The 23,251-nt window shown below is 32.6% G+C and overlaps 2 protein-coding genes across 5 annotated transcripts in view; one reads left to right on the forward strand and one right to left on the reverse strand.

The window, feature by feature from the left end:
- The window catches only part of CCDC85A (coiled-coil domain containing 85A), a 229,590-nt gene extending 210,579 nt beyond the window's left edge, over positions 1-19,011 (forward strand). For 2 of the 4 annotated variants that reach the window (XM_051975316.1, XM_051975317.1), the window contains one exon: positions 17,230-19,011. In XM_051975316.1, the coding sequence (XP_051831276.1) occupies positions 17,230-17,319 (90 nt within the window). In that variant the 3' untranslated portion in view covers positions 17,320-19,011. Of the gene's footprint in view, positions 1-1,896; positions 2,032-7,761; positions 7,882-17,229 lie in introns of all 4 variants that reach the window. The other 2 variants (XM_051975314.1, XM_051975315.1) reach the window with 2 other exon arrangements.
- LOC127548102 (small nuclear ribonucleoprotein G-like) lies at positions 12,642-12,911 on the reverse strand. The gene has a single exon (XM_051975318.1). It carries the CDS (start codon positions 12,876-12,878, stop codon positions 12,684-12,686), a length of 195 nt encoding a protein of 64 aa, XP_051831278.1. The 5' UTR covers positions 12,879-12,911; the 3' UTR covers positions 12,642-12,683.
- Positions 19,012-23,251: the final 4,240 nt, after the last annotated feature.

The following is a 23,251-nucleotide window of genomic DNA, read 5'->3' on the forward strand; positions in this document are numbered from 1 at the left end:
AGGTTAGGATACAAGTTAATATACACAATTAAAATACTTCAAATGACCAGGAAAAACAATGAATGAAAACAGATCAAAAACAACTTAATGTTGCCACTCTTCAAAGATTTATGTTTCCATTCTTCTCTAACAAATATTTAAATGTCTTCTGTATGTAAACCATTGTCTTCTCACTTTTCTTATTATATTGCAGTAATTTTGTAGGATCATAAATTTAAAAGTGGAAAGAATTGCAATAATCATATTAAGTTCAATCTTATTACTTGACAGATCCTAGAAACAAATAGAGCCATTATATGCTGCCTGCAGGCAGCAGTTAATAGAGTCAGGATTTGAACTGGGGGCCTTTGACTCCAAATTTATACATTTTACTTGCTGAATAAATAATTCTTTCTTATTTTAAAATTTATTTGCTTAATTGTTTTAATACTATAGGAGAAATCATAAGAGATAGCGATTAGATACCTACCAAGTTATGATTTTCACAGCTGGAAATCTTTCACAACTAATGTGAAAGACTTAATAGATTCTTTTCCTTCTGATGATGGTGATGTAAAGTGATATATTTTAATAATGGAAATAATAATTTGTCATCTGATAACTTGATGACTCTTTATAACAATGGCTGAAATGGCCACACTAGCCAGAACTGAGAGTAGTTCAAATCAATTTTGTCATATTAACATGGCATATTAGCTAGAATGAAAACATACAATTCTGTCTTCATGTATCAATATATATCTTCCTTTTCAATAGGTAGTTAGTGCTAATTTCATATGTTTATATAATATCAGTTCTGTTAATATATTATACAATATGTAAAAGATCTTGTTTGTCACTACTGCTTAGTATGAACACCTCAGAATGATTACACTTTGTACTCCATTGTTGATCTTTATTCATTTACTCATAAAGGTTACAGAATGATGGCTCCTCTTCATGGAAAAAACTTTTAAGGAAATAAAAACACTGAGAAGCAGGATAATGTTCTCAGTTTTTCAAAATGCTTTTTTTAATCATTTTTTTTTTTGAGACAATTGGAATTAAGTGACTTGCCCAGATCACATAGTAAGTGTCTGAGGCCAGATTTGAACTAAGGTCTTCAGCTCTATCCACTGTGTCACCTGCTGCCCCTAAAAGAGTTTTTGAAAAACATTGCTAAGTATTATGTATAAACTCGTAGTCTAGATGGTCTTGACTGTTTACAACTTGTTTGTATGTTTTGTCCCCATGACTTCCATAATTCAAGGATTTGTGTGTCTCCTGTTCTTTAGTCTTTTAGACATAGTACCTCCACAGGAGAGCAAGATACGGAAATTGTATGTAAATTAATTTATTATAGATACTGGGCTCTAGATCATAGTAAAGAAGAATCCTAGAACTCTAGGCCAGGAGTTATATTTTTGGATTTTCTTTGCATTTCAATTAAATATGATCACTCCAACACCAAGTCCATCCAGAAAAATACACACTAAAAATATCACTGACAACTTTATATAGTCATTATAAAATTATTCTTTTATTTAAAGCCTTGCTAATTATTAAAACTTCTGAAATTAAGTTTTGATTATTTTAAGGTATTTATGGTTATTCACCACCTATAACATGCACACCTGATAATATATAAATTTTATAAATTGGCCTCAAATTATTATGTGTTTTATAATCTATACTTTTAAATCTTCAAATATTTCAATAGTATTTTTTACTAAAAGTATGTAACATATAGACTTCAGTGCTTTTAATTTTTTTTTCTGGCTAAAGGTGTGTGTTATAGGCTTACCTTTATATGGTAACTTTGGTACTCATTATTAGTATACTTGTTCTATATGATCTGTTAAAACTTGGGACACAGTATATTTCTGAGTGATTGTACCATATTGTTCCAAATATAAGGAAACCCAGAATAGAAGGCAACCTCCAACTAGAAACAGCTCAAATATGGACAAAAGCTGGGGGTCCAGAGCCCGGCAGGTCTGGCTGTGGTGGCAGGGGTGCCGAGGAATAGGAAGATGCCTGCCCACTTTCCCGGTGAGTGAAGAGGGTTTATTGGCTGCAGTTGTTTTTGCCTATCGCCGCTGCTGCCATTGCTGGAGGCAGACTTATGTTGGGGGGAATGGAGAGAAATTCAACATGAGTAGAAGGGGTGGTGTTGGATCTAATTCAGGGATGGGGTGGGAGGCATAGGAGATACAGAGATTTTTATCTTCTTGAGAAATGCTATTCTTTATGGATTTTTTAGAGTTTGAGGATGAAAGATTGATAATTTCAGTTGCTCAAGAAAATCACCATTCTGAAATTTACTCTAAAAGTATTAAATGTACATGAATATGGATTTCCAAAGCTTTATAGACAGCTTCTAATGATTTCCATATTTTCACCAGACCTTCCTATATTAATAGCTATATGGAGATAATAAATTTTTTAGTGCTTACATATATCATGAACATCCACAGAGCTAGGGTTATGAACAGGCTATTCAATTTTGATTGAGATCTTTGCTTAATTATAGAAAAGTTGCTTTTTCTTCTTTATGTGCACCTGTTAGTTTGCATATACACATTTATGTTGGATCTTTTTTTTTTTTTACGAGTTTTAAAGCACTATCAAATGCTTTCTTTTTAGGAGTGATATTTCTCTATATTAAAATATTATTAATCAAGGCTCAGAAATGTAATAATGAAATTCTTTTTGTAATAGTATTGGAGTTGGACATTTCTACAAATGTCAATCTGCATCTATCAAGCATGTAAATTGATATCTTAATTGCAAATAAGAGCTGAAATAAAATCCCCTTGTCATAAACGATAACTAGAAAATTAATTACTCTTATCAGGCAGGTAGGTGTCTCAGTGGATAGAGCCTAGAGTCAGGAGGCCCTGTGTTCAAATTTGGTCTCATATACTCATTAGCTGTGTGATTCTGGGCAAATCACTTAACCCATGATTACCTTAATCCCCTGGAAAAGTAAATGGCAAGTCATTTTGGTGTCTTTGCCAAAAAAACCTAGATGAGGTCCTAAAAAGTCCAGATATAACCAAACAACCACAAAAAGATTTAAACTTTTATAATCATTTACTTAATTTGGATATCTCCTGGAAAGTCATAAAAATATGAAAATTGATCCTTAAATTTGATAATTGTTGATTGGAAAAAAGATCAGGTATCTTGAGATAAATTTGGTATTTCTAATCACTCTTGAATTATTTTTTCCCTACAATAAAATTTAAAAACATGACTTTTCTTTTAACCTTTATTTTAAAAAGAAAGAGAAGAGGAAAAAACAAGATAAAAAGCTATAACCAGACCTGGAACTTTTATTTTTCAAACTGCTCAAGGTTTTAGAGAGTGTTGAATATAGTCTGGGTCATCCAGGAGAAGAAGCACTGAACTTAGTGGAATTCCTATGTTTGCTTTGATATTTCTAACATATATGACATTGAGCAAGTCGATTTTTCTGGTCTTAGTTTCCTCATGCATTACATTTGAGGATTGGACTAGATGATTTCTGGAAGGTATCTTCAGATGAAATATTTGTAAAGAACTTAGCATAATGCTGGCACAATAGATACTATATAAATTCTTATTTCTTTCCCCTTCCAGCTCTAAAGTCTATTAATTCCTTATTGAATTTTCAAATCTCCTTAACTTCCATTCATTTAGACACCAAGGAGCCACGTTCCTTTAGAATGCCTACCAAAGCTAACATGCCCTATGGTTATCATTATTAATATTTTTTAAAAATTTGAGACTGGGTCTTCCTATCTCACTCAACTTGGAAGAGTAGTGGCCCCTTAAGGACCTGTTGATTTATGGAAGCTTTGATTTGTTCTGTTTCTGATATAGGCTGATTCATCCCTCCTTCAGCATCCTGGTGACCTTTGTCTAAGGAGCTTTCTATATTGGTGCCAGATTTAGGGCAAATATCCAATCAGTTTTAACTCTATTATAGCTCCAGAAATTTAGGAGGCTCAGTCCCCTCAACTGCAATTTCCCGGTGGTAGGAATTATAAGAATGCACCAGCACCTTTTGGTCTGTAATTTGGGATGAGATAGAATAAAGAAAAGGAGTATAATTCAAAAATTACTGGGTAAGTATTAGAGGTATAGTGTTATATAGTATAAAATTTTTGGATGTCACTACTTATCAATAAGAAGATAAACAGATTGTAGCCGCCTTGGAAAACAGATCAGGAATGAATTCTTTGTTGTATCTGAAATGGGTCAAGTTCTAGGGAGCTGGATCTGCGGGGTTTCCTGGATTTTGGGAAAGGAAACAGAAGATTCTGTCAAGGATACGATTTTTGTTTTGACTTTTTGATACAAACCAACATTCATTTCATGCCCTCTATGGCTAAGTTCTTGGGCATTTCAGTCAGCAACATACCCAATAGATCAGATTCCTTGGGAGAATATTCAACACAGGGATGTTCGTGCATAATAAAAATAACTGAATGGATACCCAAAGCTGGCTGACCATCATGGCACTGCCACTGAGCTGGGTTGTGCCCAGGTTATATTACTCCTTCTTCCAGGCACTACAGGGTTTTGTATACCATATGATTAAAGTTTGTTTTCAGACATGTGGTAAAAGTTCAATTTATCCCTGTCTAAGATAGGTTAAGAATCTTAAATAGCTCCCAAGTGGAAGAAGGGTGTACTTTTTGAGACAATTGCCAATAGTTACTACCTGTTCTTTCCTATAGCTCAGCTATACAGCCTTCCTTTTTCTGTTAACAAATACAAACAAACAATTCATAAGGTTGTTATAGGTCTTTTGGGAAGGAGAGTATCCAGTTCTTAATTTTTTTTTTGTATAAATGACTGCCTAGTGAAGCCCATGGACTTCTTAAAATAATGTTTAAAATATAAGATATTTTAAAACACATAAAGGGAAAGCAATTATATTGAAATATAATTATAAAAACAGTAAAAACATCAACAAGTTCATAGAATGAAAATTAAAAATCCCCTACTTTAGAAGGGGTACTATCATGGAACTCGGTCAGAATTCTGCTATGAGAATAGGACAACATACTTAGATATCTTTACAGTTTTAGAATCTCAGTTTTCCTTTTCAGGAAATGATGGCATACAAAAAGAAAGGCAGAAGAATCAATCTTAGATTCTTTGAAAAAAAAATGGATAGCTAAGTCTAAATTTGTGATTAAATTTTAACAGTAATTTGAAATTATTACAATTTGTGTGTATGTGTTTGTGTGTGTACCCTGGCGTGAATTACACATATACAACATAACATAATATCATTTAATTTTGGGAGGGCAAATTTAAAAAAAAACATATCTATCCTAAATCTCAAATACTGATTATCTAATGCTAATGAGACATACAAAGGAATTAGAAATGAAAACATTTTGCTTTCATAGCACCCTCTGTTATATAATTGTGAGAAGCTACAGCAAGGGTTCTTAACTTAGATTCAATGAACTTATATGGGGAAAATACATCTTTAATTTTCAGAATAATTGGTTTCCCTTTCAATCATAAATATTTTATTTTATGCAATTACAAACTTTATTCTGAGAAAAAGGGGTTTTACTGAACTGCCAAGGGTAAATTTCTCTCTCTCTCTCTCTCTCTCTCTCTCTCTCTCTCTCTCTCTCTCTCTCAGAATACATGGATAAGAGAGACTCTTAGGTTAATATGGCTCCAAAATTGGGGATGGAGCATAGGAGCAGGAAATGGTAATGCCCTTGATTGATTTGTTAGATGCTAAATGAAACCTCCCAGAATATAGGAAGAGATAAGTAAATGATGTGGAGGGTAATAACAGACAAAATATAGTATGTAGACAAAACATAGCATAAATTGTGTATTTATATATTTACATAAATGTAAATAGATTGAAATTGTTAGCATGTGTCCCAAGATCATATATATATATATATGTATATACATATACATATAAATATATATGCTTATCTCTCTGCATAAGTTGTCTTTTTATACAACTATTCCTTTTTTTCATCCCAGAATGTATTTGTGTGTAAAATTCATGCTGGTGAACCCATCAGGTTATCAGCATTTTATTGCCCTTACCAAAACACCTATCTGCTGTGTGATTTGGGGAGAAGAATATTGGATGTGATATCAGAGAACAGACACTCACATCACTTAATTTCTCTGGAACTCAGTTTCTTCAGTTTTAAAATGAGGTGGGGGGAGGGGATTGGACTACTTACTTGATAATCTCTATGATGTCTTCCACCCTTAAATCTTTAAGGTAGGGATTTTTAACTTTTTTGTGTGGGTATCATGGGCTCCTTTGCAGAATAATGTTCTTAAATGCATAGAATAAAATGTAGAGAATTACAAAGGAAACTAATTATATTGAAATATGGCTATAACAACATAAAAAACTCAAGACGTTCACAAACTCCAGGCTCTAGTTGGTACTCACAGAATCAATTTTAGAGGAAGAGTTGTTTCTTAGTCTTATCCTAGGACTTGGAAGAATCATTTACTCATTGATCGACTGAAATAAAAATGAGCCTGAGCCTTTCCCTGGAGAGTGATGGCTTCTATAAAAGAGAATGGGAAAAATTTCCACTAGACACTAATTTCAGAAGTGGCAGACCATTGCTTCTCTTATTCCCCTCCTTATCTTGTTAGTTCTTTGTAAAATGAGGGGAATGGAATTCAAAAGTGTCAAACTTGTGGCCCATGGGCAGCTAGCTGTGGCAAAACTCCCAGGTGCACCTGAATCTGATTAAAATATAATTGGGAAATGTTTAACAAAATAAACATACATATATGAATCTGATTAAAATATAATTGGGAAATGTCCAACAAAATAAATACATATATACCATAGACAATGTTATTTGGGGATTTTTTTAAGTTAATACGTGGCTGGCAGGGACCTTTTTCTGTTTGAGTTTGACACCACTGGACTAAACGTCTTTTATGGCCTTTTCTATCTCTAAATACAATGATCCCATGAGGCTTTCTTCCAGTCCTCCCTAGAAAAAGTACAAGTCTCTAGAAAAATGCTTCCTTGCTATCTGGCAGAGTCAGATCCTAGCCATCATGGGGAAAACAAATAGAATCCCTCCCTCCAATTATTCAGCTGCAAGATAAAGAATCACACACCCAAACAACACATGTTCAGGAGCTCCTTTGTCTTTTATTTCTTTTTAAGGCAGGAAGAGGAGACAAGAGTGTTTTTCTGAAATAAAATAGTATGATGCTTAGTTAAATCTGAGAAGGGGAAAAATGTACCATTAAAGTTTTTTTTTTTTTCCCCTCCTAAGTAATGCTTTGTAACAGACCTAGTTCCCTCAATACAAAAATATGGTGTGTGTGCATTTTCCTGAAATGTGTATAATATGGCATTTGACTTGCTGACTTAGCAGTTTTAGCTGAGCTGTGTGGAGCAACTTATGAATTCCCTGTTTTAGAGTCACTTCAGTTTAAAAAAAAATTCTCCTTGAAATGTTCTTAATGGTCATTCCTTGGGGTTGTGGGGGTTGGAACTGTGTTCTTTGATAAATCAGAGATGGCGTTCAAAAGTGTACAGAGATGAGTTGTCAACTTACTATTCTTGTTGGCTCTGCAAGAAATAAGTATATTTTAATGAGAAGAACTGATATAATTAAGAAACAAATCAGACCCATGGGTTTTCCTTTTTTCAAATAAAAACCTTCTCATTTGCCAACAAAACTGAATATGACAATGACATCTGCTTGATTAGTTATAACGACTTTTGTTTAATAACAAAGTTGTTGATTTTTTACTAAGGGTCCTTTTAGGTTGCCATCAGGGACTGATGGGAATAACAGTTCACCCACCTCTCCAGCTAGCTTCAGCGGACATACCATACCTTCTCAGCAGCCTGAACCAGTGGTACATACTCTTAAGGTAAACAATAGCACACAACTATGCATCTAGAATTTTAGTTGTGTTTTGAATTCTTCACCACAATGTGATTTCTTCTCAGTCTTGCTGTATCCATAGATGTTTCTCCCTGATATTTTAATTTCTTTCAATTTAAGTATTTTAATTTTTGAAATTATTTTTCCAAAGATGAGTGTTTTTCTGAATAATAAATTTTGACTTTGGAGATTTAATGTGGAATGAATCCCTCTTGTTATCTCTCTGTTAAAAATAATGCTATCCATATCTACATGCATCTGATGTGCATATACATATGTTTGTTTAAATATTTTTAATTATATGTGCGATGTATGTAGCATGAATGTCTTCAAATATCAAACTTTAAAGGTTATCAAATGTGACAAGACATATTTTCCTTCCCTCATGCCCTTTAATCACTTGTTTTCTAATCCTGTCCCATATGACAAAGAATTTTTTAAAAATTATAACGAAAATAAAGAAAACAAAGCAAAAGCTCCCTCCAAGTGGGGATACCAAATCCAGAAATGCTAGTTGAAACAATGTTTATCTGGAAATTCTTATAACAATAAATTGCATTTAACAGTATACAATAAAATGTCACAAATCTGCAGTTAAGATTGTTAACCTGGGGGCTAACTTGGGGCTGTAATTACCAGGTAAATTAATAGTATAACTATCACTTTTGATATCATATTTGTACAAACGAACTAAGAGACTAGTAGTATTCAATTTAATAAATATTTTTAAATACTTGCTTTGTGCAAGGTACTTTGCCAGAGACTAGGAATACAGAGACCAAGAATTCTCTGAAAATGCATCTTGCACTCACAGAATAACATCTATTTATGGTACAATCAATGAAAATGTAGGTGTAGAAAATATTCTAATACAACATTTTCAGTCATTCTTATCTATTAATTGGAAAATATGCACTAGACAACACTGTTTCTTTTATTATACTTAAGCGTTTCATGAATCTCATGAATTTCATGAATGGTACAGTATTCTCTCCAGTGACATTGATTGGAAGACTTCTATAACACAGAGACCTTAAAAGGCTCAAAAATTTAGATGCTGACACTATTTTGGAAATGAAATTGTGAATTTGGCAAAGTTCCTTATTTAGACACACTTCTTTGAACCCAAATTTGAAGGCTTTCAAACTGGAGAAAGGCCTTTCAGACTTGACTTTTGGCTGCTAGGATCACTCTATGCTCAAATGAGGCAACAGGGAAGAATTTTATTGGGGGTTCATTTGTGGTATACATTTGAAAGTAATAAAACATCATCAGAACTATATAAGTAGTCAGAATTAGTGAATCTGTCCTCTATTGTTTCTTTTATAAGTATACAAAAGCCCTAAGATTTCCTAATACTTTGCTTGGAATCTGAGCAACCTTAACAAGTGAACCTTCCAAGTGAACAGGATTAAATTATTTCTATCCCCCAATCACTTCATGGTTTCTTACTCTGACTTTTCTATTGACTCCCAGTGTATCCTAGAGCAAATCAATCTTTTTTCTGTGTTTTACTTTTCTGAACCATGGAAAAAGAAGAACCAATCTTTCATTTGCTTTAAGGATTTTGCAAAGGATAACAGATTTATTATTTTTTGAACAGATGAAGATTTTCCTAAAATCTTCCACATCATGATAGTTGTTCTCTTCAGAATTATAATCTCTCATGGAATAAAGAAGCATCATATATGGCATGGTTACTGCAGAACAGTGAATGATTCCCTCAGAATTTATATTTGGTTTTGGACTGCATTGTATAATTTATATTTGGCAAAGATTTGCTTCCTAATTAAGTTTTCCTTAAAATAACATTACATTCCTAAAGTGCATACCTGTTAATATCAGAATTATACCGGGTTCTTCATACCATATATAATTCCCCAAGTGGATAGAAGTACATATGGGCAATTAAGAGGATTCTGATATTCTTTGAGATAGAGCAAGAGAGTTTTCTGAAGGTAGAGAATTATAATATGTTATTGGGAAGTAGAGCCTTGACATCAAAGACTATCCTAAGAAATAAGATTTTAGATTACAGAGAAGGTTGCTGATCAATCTTATTAGGGGGAACATGATTTTACATTTTACAACAGGATTTCACCCTGGTGCTAATGAAATTCACATACAGAATCATTCCTTTCCTACCCCCAATCCCCACCAAAAATTCACTCATCTCTGTACTCTCTATATATTTGTTTACTGACTGCCTAATTGACATCATGCTAAGCGCATTACCATTTGAATGCAAATATGAAGGTTGTATTTTGCTAGTAGTTCATTTAAATAAAATAAGTTATTTGAAATACATTTTTGAAATACAAAATATATCATAGAGTTTAAATTTTGGAAGGTTGAGGGCATACCCTTAAAAAAGCGATGGGTTTTTTCTTCTTCCTTTTAAGGTATTTGAGAATCATTTTAGTCTGTTGTATTTTCAAATGTCCAAGATCACAATTTTTTAATGAGCGGCATTATTACGATTACAATTATAATACAGTATTGTAACTTTTAACAAATTTCCTAATTCTTCTATTATGATAGAAATTCTTATTGTCTAATAATTTCAGGGTAAGGAAAAGGGGGGAAAAGGGTCTTGTGAATTCTCTATAATTAGCCTACTATTTATCTTATAAAATTTTATCTCAAGAGAATAATTTAGGGACACACATTTAAGTATGTTATAAAATTTATAATTTATATTATATATTATATAATTAATTTATGTTATAATTAACTAGAACTATTGTCCCTAAGTTATTGGTTGGTATCTACATAGAACAATGAATTGTTTTTTATTTAATATTTTAGGGTCTTGAATATAGAGTTTATTTTCTTCTGTAAGAAGTGTATTGGGAAACAGAAATGTGTGTCATATTATCATGATTATTCTAAAGAAAATGTTTTTGATTAAGCATTTCGCTGATTAGAAGTATATTAATGTATAGATACACAAATATGAAAAACAGGTTTCCATTTGACAATTTTGTTTTCAAAAGTCATTACACTGGAGTTGATTTGTTGAGTTTTTTTTTTCCTTGCTCAACAAAAATAACTAGAATTAGAGTCTAGTTTCTCATCTTCCTCCATTTTTAAGGCAATTTTTTCTGATTGACCTCAAAGGGATCTCTATGCCTGAATGAACATGGTGGTGGGGTATGGAGCTGAATGAGAAATTAGCCCCCTCATAATGATGCTATAGTCATTTCTTGCTTATTAAATGCATGATAGCTATTAATCAGAGCTTCAATTCATTTAGGAGAAATTAACTGATTTGAAGTACACTTCTCTGGGGTGTATTACAAATCAAATAGGTAGGAGAAGAGTCTTATACACTGTGCCCTTCAAGCTTTCTATGAATATTCATTGAACAAAGATAATCATTTTTTATAAAAGTAAAAAGAATATGAACAACTCTTATCTGATATAAGCATAGGCGTCAGATTTTCATTTACTTCTTTGATTTTTTTTCTGCATTAAAAAACATACATATAGAGAAAGAAAGTTGAGATTTTTGAATTCCCATGATATAGTGTTATAGCTGGTTTGCTCATAATAGGGTTAAAGTTGTATAAATATCAATGCAATATCAGATTTTGTAGAAATGGACTACTTCATGCCTGGTCCATTTATTTCAGCTCTTCTGTTAGTTTAGATTATATGGTTTAAGTTTGGCTGTGGGAATTAGGATCAGGTTTGGAGATAACAAAACTGAATGCATTAAAAGTAGCACTGGCATTAGATTGGCTTTTAGGAAAATATTTTCACTTTTGTTTTATAAATTCCATAAGGTGTGAGCTAATGTTCTAGAAGAAAAAACACATACACATAAACACAAAATGGTAATAATCTAGTGTAGTTATTTTGAATATTAATGGAATAGAGTCTCTGACTACATGCTATCCTCCCAAAATGTGGGGATCAATATATGAAAAATTGATTTAGAAAATTGTATATATGTGTACTCAAAGTATATGGGATTCAGAGCATTTGATTTAGTCTACTTTACTGTGAACATTATTTACATAATGAAGAACAAAAATTTTACAAGGTGGATTTCCATAATGGTTTTATTTATACTTAACAAACTAATTCTTTTTTCAGATGAAATTTATTTTTCTTTCTCAACAAATCCAGGTCTTGGATGTTCAGGAAAATATAGATCGTCAACAGGGTAAAGAGTATGACCATGACCTTAGTGAGACAGAAAAAGCTATAGTCAGAGAAATGTGCAATGTAAGTTTTATGTGCTTAATTGTGTATTCTGTATTGAAATCTCTTCATAACTAAGTTATTGCTCCATGAATATCTACTTTTTAAAAAAATGCTGACAGAATGCCTTTTAAAATTTTATATGAAAATAAAACCAGTTATCCTCTGTTTCATTTGCCATTTGATTCTGGAGCACTTATGAAAATAGTAATTCTATTATAAAACATTTAGGTCAAAAATGATTTGCAAGGTCTGTATGCTAAAGCATTTATGAAATTTTCTCAGTATCTCTTCAACTGATTATTCAAAATAGTAATATGCTATGGAGTAGTAATCATTTTATTTCTCTTGAGCAAAATTTTTAATAGTATTTCTGTTTTGTAATTTTGGGCAATTCTTTATTTAGTTATGAACATAAATTTTTTTTAAGTTTGTATTTTTCTGATACACTCCTATTTGATATTATACTAGAGAAATGACCATCATCTTTATAAATATTATTTTCTAAATCCCTTACATAAAAGATACTGTGCTTCTATTCAAAGTCTTTGCATTCACTCTACATCAGTGCTTCATTCCTTATACTCGTTCCAAGGCTTCTAACATAATGATACTGTTTCCTCGGATTACCACCATTCCAATATTGTTCTGTTGTCCACCTGGTGCCATTTCTACACATTCATCAATCACAAGATTCATAAATGTATAAAAGCCCCGTAATATTCCTTGAATGTGCCTTCCACCATTTAATTTCAATGATAGCTTCTTGTCCATAAATTTTTTTAGCTCAGGCAGGTGTGCTTTGCTCAGATTTTTGTAGCACTCAACAGTGCTATAAATCTATATGTAGATGTAAAGGTAATTAAATATATGTAAGTAATTATATAAATTAAACAAAAAGGGAAAACACAGTAAGGACCTGTGTTACTTTCAAGATGCATTTTATATGTAGTCATTGATGTGGATAAGTTTTTTTTTTTTAATTTTAAGTAACAGCTTAATGCTGCCATTTTAGGTAAGAAATGCACTATAATTCTAAGCAAAAATAAGGGGATAAGATAAGGGAAAATGGTATAGGGAATTTTGTAGATTATTTGTGTTATAGAGAGGAAAACATGGCAGCATTTTAATGAAGTACTGGTTTAAAATTTCTAGAGAATGTTTTTCCCTTCACATATTTTCATTTTTTTTGACTTCAAAATTGTTTAGAAGTACAATGTAAATATTAACTTTGTTGTGGCCAGATTTTGCCAGTCCACCTATAATCCAAGAGTCCTTGAACTTTGATATGTAATAAATAATGTGTCAATTCTACTGAATTCAGTGGACATTTTACATTTTCTTTCTTACTATCTAAAATTCCTGAGATTTGTAGTCTTTGGTTTGCTATTGTTTGCTCTTTTTCTATGCTGGTGCTTTCCAAACCATTTGCTTGCATTTCCTGACTTTGTTTTTCTGTTATGTTAAAGAAATATGGCCTTTCTTCCTCTCCTATATCCTCCTTTCCTCTTCCCTTTCCTTCCCTTTTTTCTCCTTTTCATTTCTTTGAGAGTGGATCTCTCTATCTTCCCCAGACTGGAAGTAGAACAGTCTGATCCCACTACTGATCAGCACAGAAACTTTGATTTGTTCTATTTCTAACATTTTCTTATGTATCCTGATTACTTGACAATATTGGTGCCAGATTTAGAGTAGATACCTGATCAGCTACTGTAGCTCAGAACTCTTGTCTTCGAGTAATATACTAGTTGTAACCTCTTGGTAATAGATCACAAGCATATACCACCAATCTTAGCCATATATATATATATATATATATATATATATATATATTTAAATTCTCTACTCTTGCCTTTTCTAAATCTTTTTAAGTGACCCTTCTCTTTTTTCAATTTAGTAAAGGTTCTTACCTAGAAATGATCATGCTTTACTTCAGCAAACAAATTAATCAGAAAATTATTATTATAAAATAATCTATAATAAATTGTGATATGTAATGATGATGATGATAGAATATTAAAGCTGAAAGGAACTTGAGAGATATAGTTTATATGGGAACTGAGTGTGGATCATAACATAACATTCTCACTTTTTTTTGTTGTTGTTCACTTGCATTTTGTTTTCTTACTCAATTTCTTTCCTTTTTGATCTGATTGTTTTTATGCAGCAAGATAATTGTATAAATGTTTACATATATTGGGGAAAAAACTTTATAGAAAAAAAAATAAAATAAAATCCCATCTTCTTCAAAAATAAAATAAAAAGAGAGAAGTAGTCCAGCTTTCTTTTAAAAAGTGAAGAATTGGATATCTACTGAGCCATATTGACTTGCTTAAGTGACTTGCCATTCAAGGTGGTGGCAGAATCAGGATTGACACATGGTCTCTTTCCTAGGGCTGCATTCTTTTCGTCATCTCAATGCTACAAGTTTTGAGACTATGACTTCTCTTCCTAAAGAATGCAAAGCAGAATCTTTCATAGAGGGCAGCTTTCCATTATAACTACTGCTACTATTTTTATCTAGAAGAATACATCATGATAAAAAATTTTACCTTAAATTTAAAGGCTTGAGTTATTTTTCAAATTTACTGAAAATCAATTAAATTCTGAGATCATTAAATCAAGTAGTTTGTAGTTTTTAGGATAATTTTTAAATGTGTTCAAACCGAGTTTATTAGTTTATACCATAATATGAAAGACATCTGCAAAATGAGAGTTTCTTCTTCTTATTTATGATATATGCTTTTCTATACTAATCCTACACTTATTACTTTTTTTTCCTTTTGACTTTTTTGTTTATTTTTTATATCCTGATTTTGTTGAAGGAGGTCCAGAATTCACCCTGACAGTTTTTGAAACTGGATCACATTTAGGGGTCAGATTGACAAAGAACTGATTAAAACCAAACTAAAATAGACATCATTGGATTTAATTGTGTGAATGTTTAACAAATTCATTTAGGCTCAGTAAACAGAATGAGAATTCAACATTCAATATGGTGACGTGATTCCCTGGTTTCTTTATGATGTTCAGATTTTTTTTTTATTTGGGTCTAGGTAATACCATCAGTTTTAGTGTCCTTCTGTGAGCAAGTCACCTAGTCTTTGTATACTGTCATTTTTCCTGTCTGTTAAATGGCAAAAATATTATTCATAATTGACTAGCGACTATATGATGATATTAAACTTTTTCTAGAGATCACTACATGAATAAAAGTATCATTATTATTTAAGAACAAAAAAATCAACTTTTAATGATAACCCTAGAGCTTCAAAAATGTCAAATAGGCTTTATCAGGTTGCTAAATCCATGTCAATAAGATATGCCCAATGGATACCCTATGTGACAAATCTAAAAGAACTGAATATCTACAGTTACATTGTTTGGTGAATTCAAAGACTATAGACTTATCTCTGCTCTCTTGGAATTTGTCCTTTTTTAATCATCTTACCTTATTTTTTGGACCCTTGATTCTAATGTAAAAGACATATTCCACTCAGTCCTAGCATTTAAGAATCTCCTTAAACTATACAATGCTATCCATGTTGGGACCATCAATTTGTAACTTTAGAATATGTGATATCACTAGAAAATATAAGAAAGACCTTATACGTGGCACTTTAGGTTGTAAGGCCTCAAGTAACTACCCTCATGACTCTCATAGGATCACGTAGGATTTATCCAGAAAGATAAGAATCTTTCCTTTAATTAAAAATCTAGAGAAAAAAATTATAGTCTCTTGGGGTTATTTGTTATTGTACCTTTCTATTTTTGTTTTTAAATTAGTTATCAAGCAGAATACCTAACCCTTTGAGGTAGCAGATTGAATTGATCATTTATCTGTATAGTTTCTTTTAAATATTTGAAAACAAAGTTTAAATACTCTTCTGTCAAATGTTCCAATATGTCTAAAGAACCGTCATGTCTTCTGAAAAATAGAAGTTAATATTTGCCTTGGTTTTATCAGCATTATTGAAATACTTATAGCGGTTTGAAAGCAAAATAAACAGACAAATAAATAACTTGTTTTATGCTTCATTGTAGAATGTTTTTTGCTTTAATTTTATTAAACTATTAGACTATTATCCTTATACTGAAACTCTTCTGGAAAACAAAAGGGTTCTTGATGTTTCTATCTATCTATCTATCATCTATCGTCTATCTGTCCTTTCTTTCAGTGATGATAAATTGTTCATATTGAGGACTCAATTTAGTAGTGTTACCAACCTGTATTTCTGCTTTTCAAAATCCCAGCTTTTGCAGTTTTATCATCTCATTAAAATATCTCTGTCTCTCTGATTTTCTCTCTTGTCTCTCTCTTTCTCTGTGTCTCTTTGTCTATCTGTCTGTCTCTGTCTCTATATATTTCAGTCTCTCTCTATATTTCTGTCTCTATCTGTCTCTCTGTGTCTCTCTCTTTATATATCTCTGTCTGTTTCTCTCTGTGTGTCTCTCTCTGTCTCTGGCTCCCCTGTCTCTCTGTCTCCCTCTCTCACTTTCTCTCTTTCCTCTTTCTCTTGTCCACCATTGTATTTTCCTTTCAAAGCTATTATGAGTTTGTTCTTACCTTTGCCTTTTGAGTATTTTTTTTATTTTGGCAATCTGAGTGATCTTTGAGTTTAAGTACTAGGATTTACAAAAACAGGAGTTATTAATTCTGGGTTGCAGTGAGAGAGAGGCAGTGTGATGGAAGGAGGGAGTTAAGCCAACATTATTAACAATATTTAAGCTACATTATGTTATGAAGTAAAGATTTAGATGAGTCTTGAAAAAAATCCATTCATTTTATTTATTTTAACAAATTGAATTTGATTTCCTTTATTACAGATAACACATTTCACTGATAAAGTAATATGGTATTTTTGAAAAAAGTTGTCACATCAGCCTTTAATTTTGACTCATTTGCTAGTAAAGTGTATGGTCTCATGTGAAAAGAATCTTTGGTTATTTAAATGCTTCTCAAAACATTTTATTTTATATCCACTCAAAAACATTTTTATTTTTTAAGTATATTTTATCCTTAGTCCTTCAATATGAATGTTTAGTTTTTTACCTGGAAGAACCCAGGATATTGGACTCTTGTGAACAATTAGCAATGACGTCTTTGTTCTTTTACTTCTTTTAGGTTGTGTGGCGGAAACTTGGAGATGCTGCAGGTTCTTGTCCTGGAATTAGACAACATCTGTCTGGGAACCAGTACAAAGGACCCATGTGAGAAGCGCTTCTCAATACAAGATTAGCCCTGATGGTGGGAAAGAAAAAAGACATGATTTCTACTCATCTGGACTCAGGGGGTTGATGATAGAGTAGTTGAATACCACATCTACGCCCCCCATTCTACTGTTTTTTGTGTTTCTTGCTTCACTATATTCAAGTACAGTCTCTGAATCATGACATTACTAATTTGTTATCCTACACATTCTTCGAGATCTTAAGACAATTTGGAGTTTTTTTACGAATTGGAGATGTTTTGGTAGAGCTCTAGTGATTTTTGACTGAGATGACATAGTGGAAACTTCCTACCATGTTATGTAAAAGCTAAGAAATGGTGCTTTCCAGCTTCCAAAGTTTGGGAAGTAACCTATCAATTGTATTTGAGTGTATACAGTGCTAGTGGCTGGTGCTTAATTTGAAAGAAATTTGAAAGATTTTTTCCCCAAAAAATTCAGTATTTGTATTGAGGTATTAAAATTATCTCATAAATTCATTTTTCCTGTGTAGCAAAATCCCTGGCAGAACTTGTCACAAAATAATTTCTGGCCAATGGGGCAAGTAATACATTGTTGCTCCTTCATTTTGATAACACAACTTGGAGGTCACCTGTCTCTTGGCCCACTCTCCCATCAGCATTAATATCGACAATTTGCAAGTTAAACTTTCATGACCTTACTTGAAGGGTTTTCAATTGTGAGAAATGTTAATTTTGACAATTTTGTTTCTAGAGAAGCAGTTATATTTAAGATTCTAAGTAGACTTTAAAAGATTGCACTGCATTTTTGAAAAAAAGCTTTCCTTGCCTACTGCAGCTTTCTTTAAAAGAATTGTTTGATGATACTCAACGCATGTCTTTTATTATTTTGAAGCTAAAACTCTTGTTCAGATTGCTTGAAGGTTGACCAAGAGACATGCTCGCTATGCTTAGTTTATTTCATTTATTATTTGGGGGGAGGGGAAATATGTATAACATTAGACTGTGTGTAATGGAAATGCTATGATAGGTATTTTGTGTTTATCCAAATGCAATGAGTTTCTTGTATGAATATGCAAGAAGCCTGTGACAGAATGTTATTACTTAAGTTTTTAACTGTAGCTTAGAATAAAAGAGATAGGAATGCAACAATTGTCAGTTTTCAATTTGTTCTCAATTACTAAGGATTTGCTTTACAGCAAATATTTTCTCTTTTTTGTGAGCTTGTTACATGTTGTATTTAATTGACCATTTGGTAGTAGAATGTAAGAAATTGATGTACACTTTAAAAAAAATTATGGTACTGTGATGTAGAACCAGCTTACTGTTGTCTGAAAATCCTTGTGTATTATTTTACCAGACTTTTCTCTGTAATTATCTTTATTTGGTTAAATTTTAAACCTATATTCCTTTTGAGATGTTACATTTTAAAATTGTTATTCTCTGTTAAGAAAAAACCTGCTTGCTATATTTGCATTTTCACAAAATTTTCATCTATAAACTTAAATTGTTGTATTCCTATACAATATAAAACATTTAAAACAAGTTTTTGTGCCTGCAGTAGGTCCTGCAGTAGCTATTCAAGGGACATTAGTCTTTTGACAAAATACTTGTGTAAATTTTATACTGTATTAAAACTATTTTTTTAAAGTCCTGCATAAAATTGAGTATCAAGTATATGTGTTCATCTTAGCAATGGTAATAAATTATTTAATCTCATAGTGTTTTTTTTCTTTTTAAAATGTTTTCCCATAACTAGTAAATATCTATTAAAAGTCATTAAATGTTATGCAGCTTTCTATGACACATAGGTGGACACTCAATAAATATTTGATGATGAGGGCATCTATGATACTACATAAGAATAGTCACTTTTATATAATTCTTTAAGGAGTTTACTATTTACTTGTTCCTGAATTCACAACATTACTCACTGTAATACTGGATATTCAATTGATTTCACTAAACATATTTTCTATTATGGGTAAGACTCTGTGCAAGGTATTAGAGATAAAAAAAAGACAAGATCAAAATGGTTCCTGCCCTCAAAGAACTTATGTTAGATTTTCAAGAACATTTTTGAAACAATATATTTCTATATTAGAATTTGTACTTGTCCCTGAAGCCTTCTAAAAAGCAATAATAATAGCTCCCATTTACATTGTGATACTTTATTTGCAAATCCCTTTAAAAATGTCTTATTTCATTTGATCTAATCTTTATAGTCATTCTTCTGCTAAACCATTGTGGTGTCTAGTCAATACCATGTTTATACATGTAGACAAATCCATACCCATGTAGATAAAAAAAATGTAACATAAATGGAAAAGATTATCCTCCTTCAAATTTACAAATTAATGAGAATTGTAGGACATAGGATCCAAGAAATTATAAAAATGAGTACAATATTTAGAATTCTGTATGGTTTCTTCAGTGTGGGTATTCCTTCCATTTGTGAAGATAATAATATACATATAACATTTTATTTTATTTTTTTATTATAGCTTTTTATTTGCAAAACATATGATGGGTAATTTTTCATCATTGATCCTTGCAAAACCTTCTGTTCCAACTTTTTTCCCTCCTTCCCCCACCCCCTCCCCTAGATAGCAGGTAATCCAATACATGTTAAATATGTTATAGTATATGTTAAATATAATACAATATATTTTAGACTACCATGTTTATTGAACATATTTATCCAGTCTGCATGGAACTTCATTTTTTTTTCTTTAAGTTACCAAGATATGATCCAGTTGTCCATCCATTGAGACACATTTTCATCATCCATTCTCCAGTTCTGAGCCAAATTCTTTTTCTACAATGATGGTGGTGAGTGTCAGAAAAAGAAGCCACAGGGAACAAAGCAGCACATAGAGTATAACTTTAATTTAACTGTCAGTATTGTCAACATACTAGCATCTCTCTCAAGTAAATTACCAATTAATGTATTGTTGGAGGAAATAAGCACTAGCCACATTGACATACTTAATATAAGAAAAACTAGAACATTCATGAAAGTTTTAGCCAAAAGGAAAACTTGAAGACTTTCCTTAGAAAAACAAGTGGAGAAATGGAGGGACTTGTTTCTTATTAATTTTGGCTACATAATTGAACCATGATTTCATGAGACACATGGTCGTTTTATCTCTCATTGCTGACAATTTAAGCAAAAACTGAAGATAATTTAGCTTACTTGCTAAAATCTATCATGATACACAAACTAGAAAAGAATCTTACAAAGAAATAAAAAGCATTCATATAAGGCCACAGTTGTATAACATTGGATAGTAATATGACCCTCTCCTTTTTTTTCTTTTCTTTTCTTCCTTTATTTGCCCCCCTTTTTTTTAGCTAAATGCCTTTCCATTTCCCCAAATTTTCTTGTTTTTATTTGTGTAGTATCAGTATTGTGCCTCTTCTGATCCAATTAAATTTCCATGATGTAATGAGCTGAAGCTTGAGTTGATGCACTGAGGTCCCAAGCATGTGAGGCTAAATAGTAATTGGACCATACTCTATTAATATATATGCTTGGAGAAAGAATGGCCCCTGCCCACTCTGTGCAAGTCCTGATGTGTTGTATAAGAAATGATGATTTTGGTGGTGGAGGCAGAAGAGCAGAGAGAGCGATGGAAGAGACTGCTGGCTGGTTCCTGTCTAGCTGCTCACATTGCTAATCCCCCTTCACCTCAAAAAGAATAAAGATTGAAGATTTTTCCCTTAACCTGAATTCCTGACTCTGGCTGATTTTAAAATACACAGTCATCACATTTGGCGCCCAACGTGGGGCTGTTTTTCATTCCCTGTGGCAAAACTGTCCATTCATATCTTTTATAAGGCTCAGCTAAGTTAATGCTGGGCATTGAAAAGGCAAATCTTTTCATATCCTCCTTATCCAGAGGGATAGAATAGAACCAATCCTTAATATCTATGACCCAAAGAGGCCATTCTCTAGGCAATTGAGTAGGAGATGGAAGCCCAGGCTGAAGAGTTCCCATAGTTTCCATCTGTTCATTCACCTTTCTTAAATCAGTGAGCATCCTCCATTTTCCAGATTTCTTTTTTACAACGAACACTGGGGAATTCCAAGGACTTAGAGAAGGTTGTAAGTTCCCTTGTTCAAGCTGCTCCTGTACTATATCTAATAAGGCCTGAATTTTATTGCTACTTTAGGGCCACTGTTCTAGTCACACTGGTGTATCAGTTTTCCATTGGATAGGAACAGGTGAAAGTGTTGGCAGGCCTTCAATAGCAGCCCTGCTTAAAAAACCAAAGTACTCATTTTTAACCCTAATTGCTGTAAAACGTCTCTTCCCCACAGATTGATGGGGATTTTTTCAACTATAAAAAGAGTAAAAACTCCTGTTTTGCCTTCAAAAGTCCATCTCATAGGGGCAGCACTAACTTCAACTGCTATTGATCCTCCTACTCCAGACATATAGGTGTCTGCTTTAATCTTTGGAACTCTAGCAGCTGGGGATAAAGTCAAAAATGAAAATCAGCATTCTACCCCCCCTCGACTTTTTTTAACATTAGGTCTTACATTCCATTGTAATGGGCTGAGGCTCGCATTGATGCACTGAGGTCCCAAGCACGTGAGGCTAAATAGTAATTGGACCATACTTCATTAATATATATGCTTGGAGAAAGAATGGCCCCCACCCACTCTTTGTCCAAGTCCTGATGTGTTGTATAGGAAATGAGTTTTTGGTGGGTGGAGGCAGGGGAGTGGAAAGGGAAGCAGAAGGAGAGACTGCTGGCTGGTGTCTTGTCACAGCTGCTCGCATTGCCACTGCAATGGCCCTTCAGCTCAGATCTCCCTCTGCTAGGTGGCTTCCTGTAGCAGCTGCCCATATTGCTATCGCAATCCTTCTTGCCCATATTGCTATCGCAATCCTTATTCACTTCTTCACTTCAATAAAGATTGAAGATTTTTCCCTTAACCTGAATTCCTGACTCCGGCTGATTTTAAATACGTGGTCATCACATTCCATTGGGGAAATAAGAATGAGTTCACCAAGTAAACTAATAATTATATTCATGCTCATTTAAAGAGATGAGAAAGTATTATTACCTGTGGAAGGAATACATTAATGCACTCTTGATGGGACTGTGAATTGCTCCAGCTATTCTGAAAATAATTTGGAACTATGTCTCCAAAGTCACTTAATTGTGCATCTCCTTTTGATCCAGAAAAACCACTACTAAGTATATGCCCCAAAAAAATCAAAAAGGAAAATGACTCATATCCACAAAAATATTGACAGTCTCACTTTGAGCTAAAATATGTAGACAGATAGTATGATGTCACACTATTGCATTTCACTTATAGAGTCAGTCATTCAATAGACAATTATTAAGTGCTTACTATATACTCTAGTTTTCTCAGTAAATACAGCGCCAGGACTGAAGTCAGAAAGACCTGAGTTCAAAGGCAAGTCCTGGACAAGTCACTTAATCCTGTTTACTTCAGTTTCCTCATCTGTAAAAATTAGCTGGAGGAGAAAATGGCAAACCTCTCTAATATCTTTGCTAAGAAAATCCCATATGAGGTCATGAAGAGTTGGATACAAATGAAAAATGATTCAACAAGAACAAGCATGATGGCTTGTTATGTCTACGAAAAGTGCTGTATTTTATATCAGTTATTCTTGACCACATACTTCCCTGATTTATAATCTCAAACTTATCCTTTATTCCTCTCTGCTACATTTCTGTATCCAGTTAATTGATTTCTTGTCAATTCTCCTTCCACAATGTCTTTTATATCTGGACATTTCACTTCTCCCCTGAACTATTACAACAATTGAAGGAACCAAAGATAAACTTGAAAGGAAGGGGTATCTAAAAGGAAGTTTGTTCTTTACCTTGTTTCATTCACTCATTCATTTATCATATCTTGCTCATCATGAACTTTAAAAAGAGTTCTGATTCCCCATGATAATAATACTATTTA

Source organism: Antechinus flavipes, chromosome 2, assembly GCF_016432865.1.
Source record: "Antechinus flavipes isolate AdamAnt ecotype Samford, QLD, Australia chromosome 2, AdamAnt_v2, whole genome shotgun sequence".
NCBI lineage: Eukaryota > Metazoa > Chordata > Mammalia > Dasyuromorphia > Dasyuridae > Antechinus > Antechinus flavipes.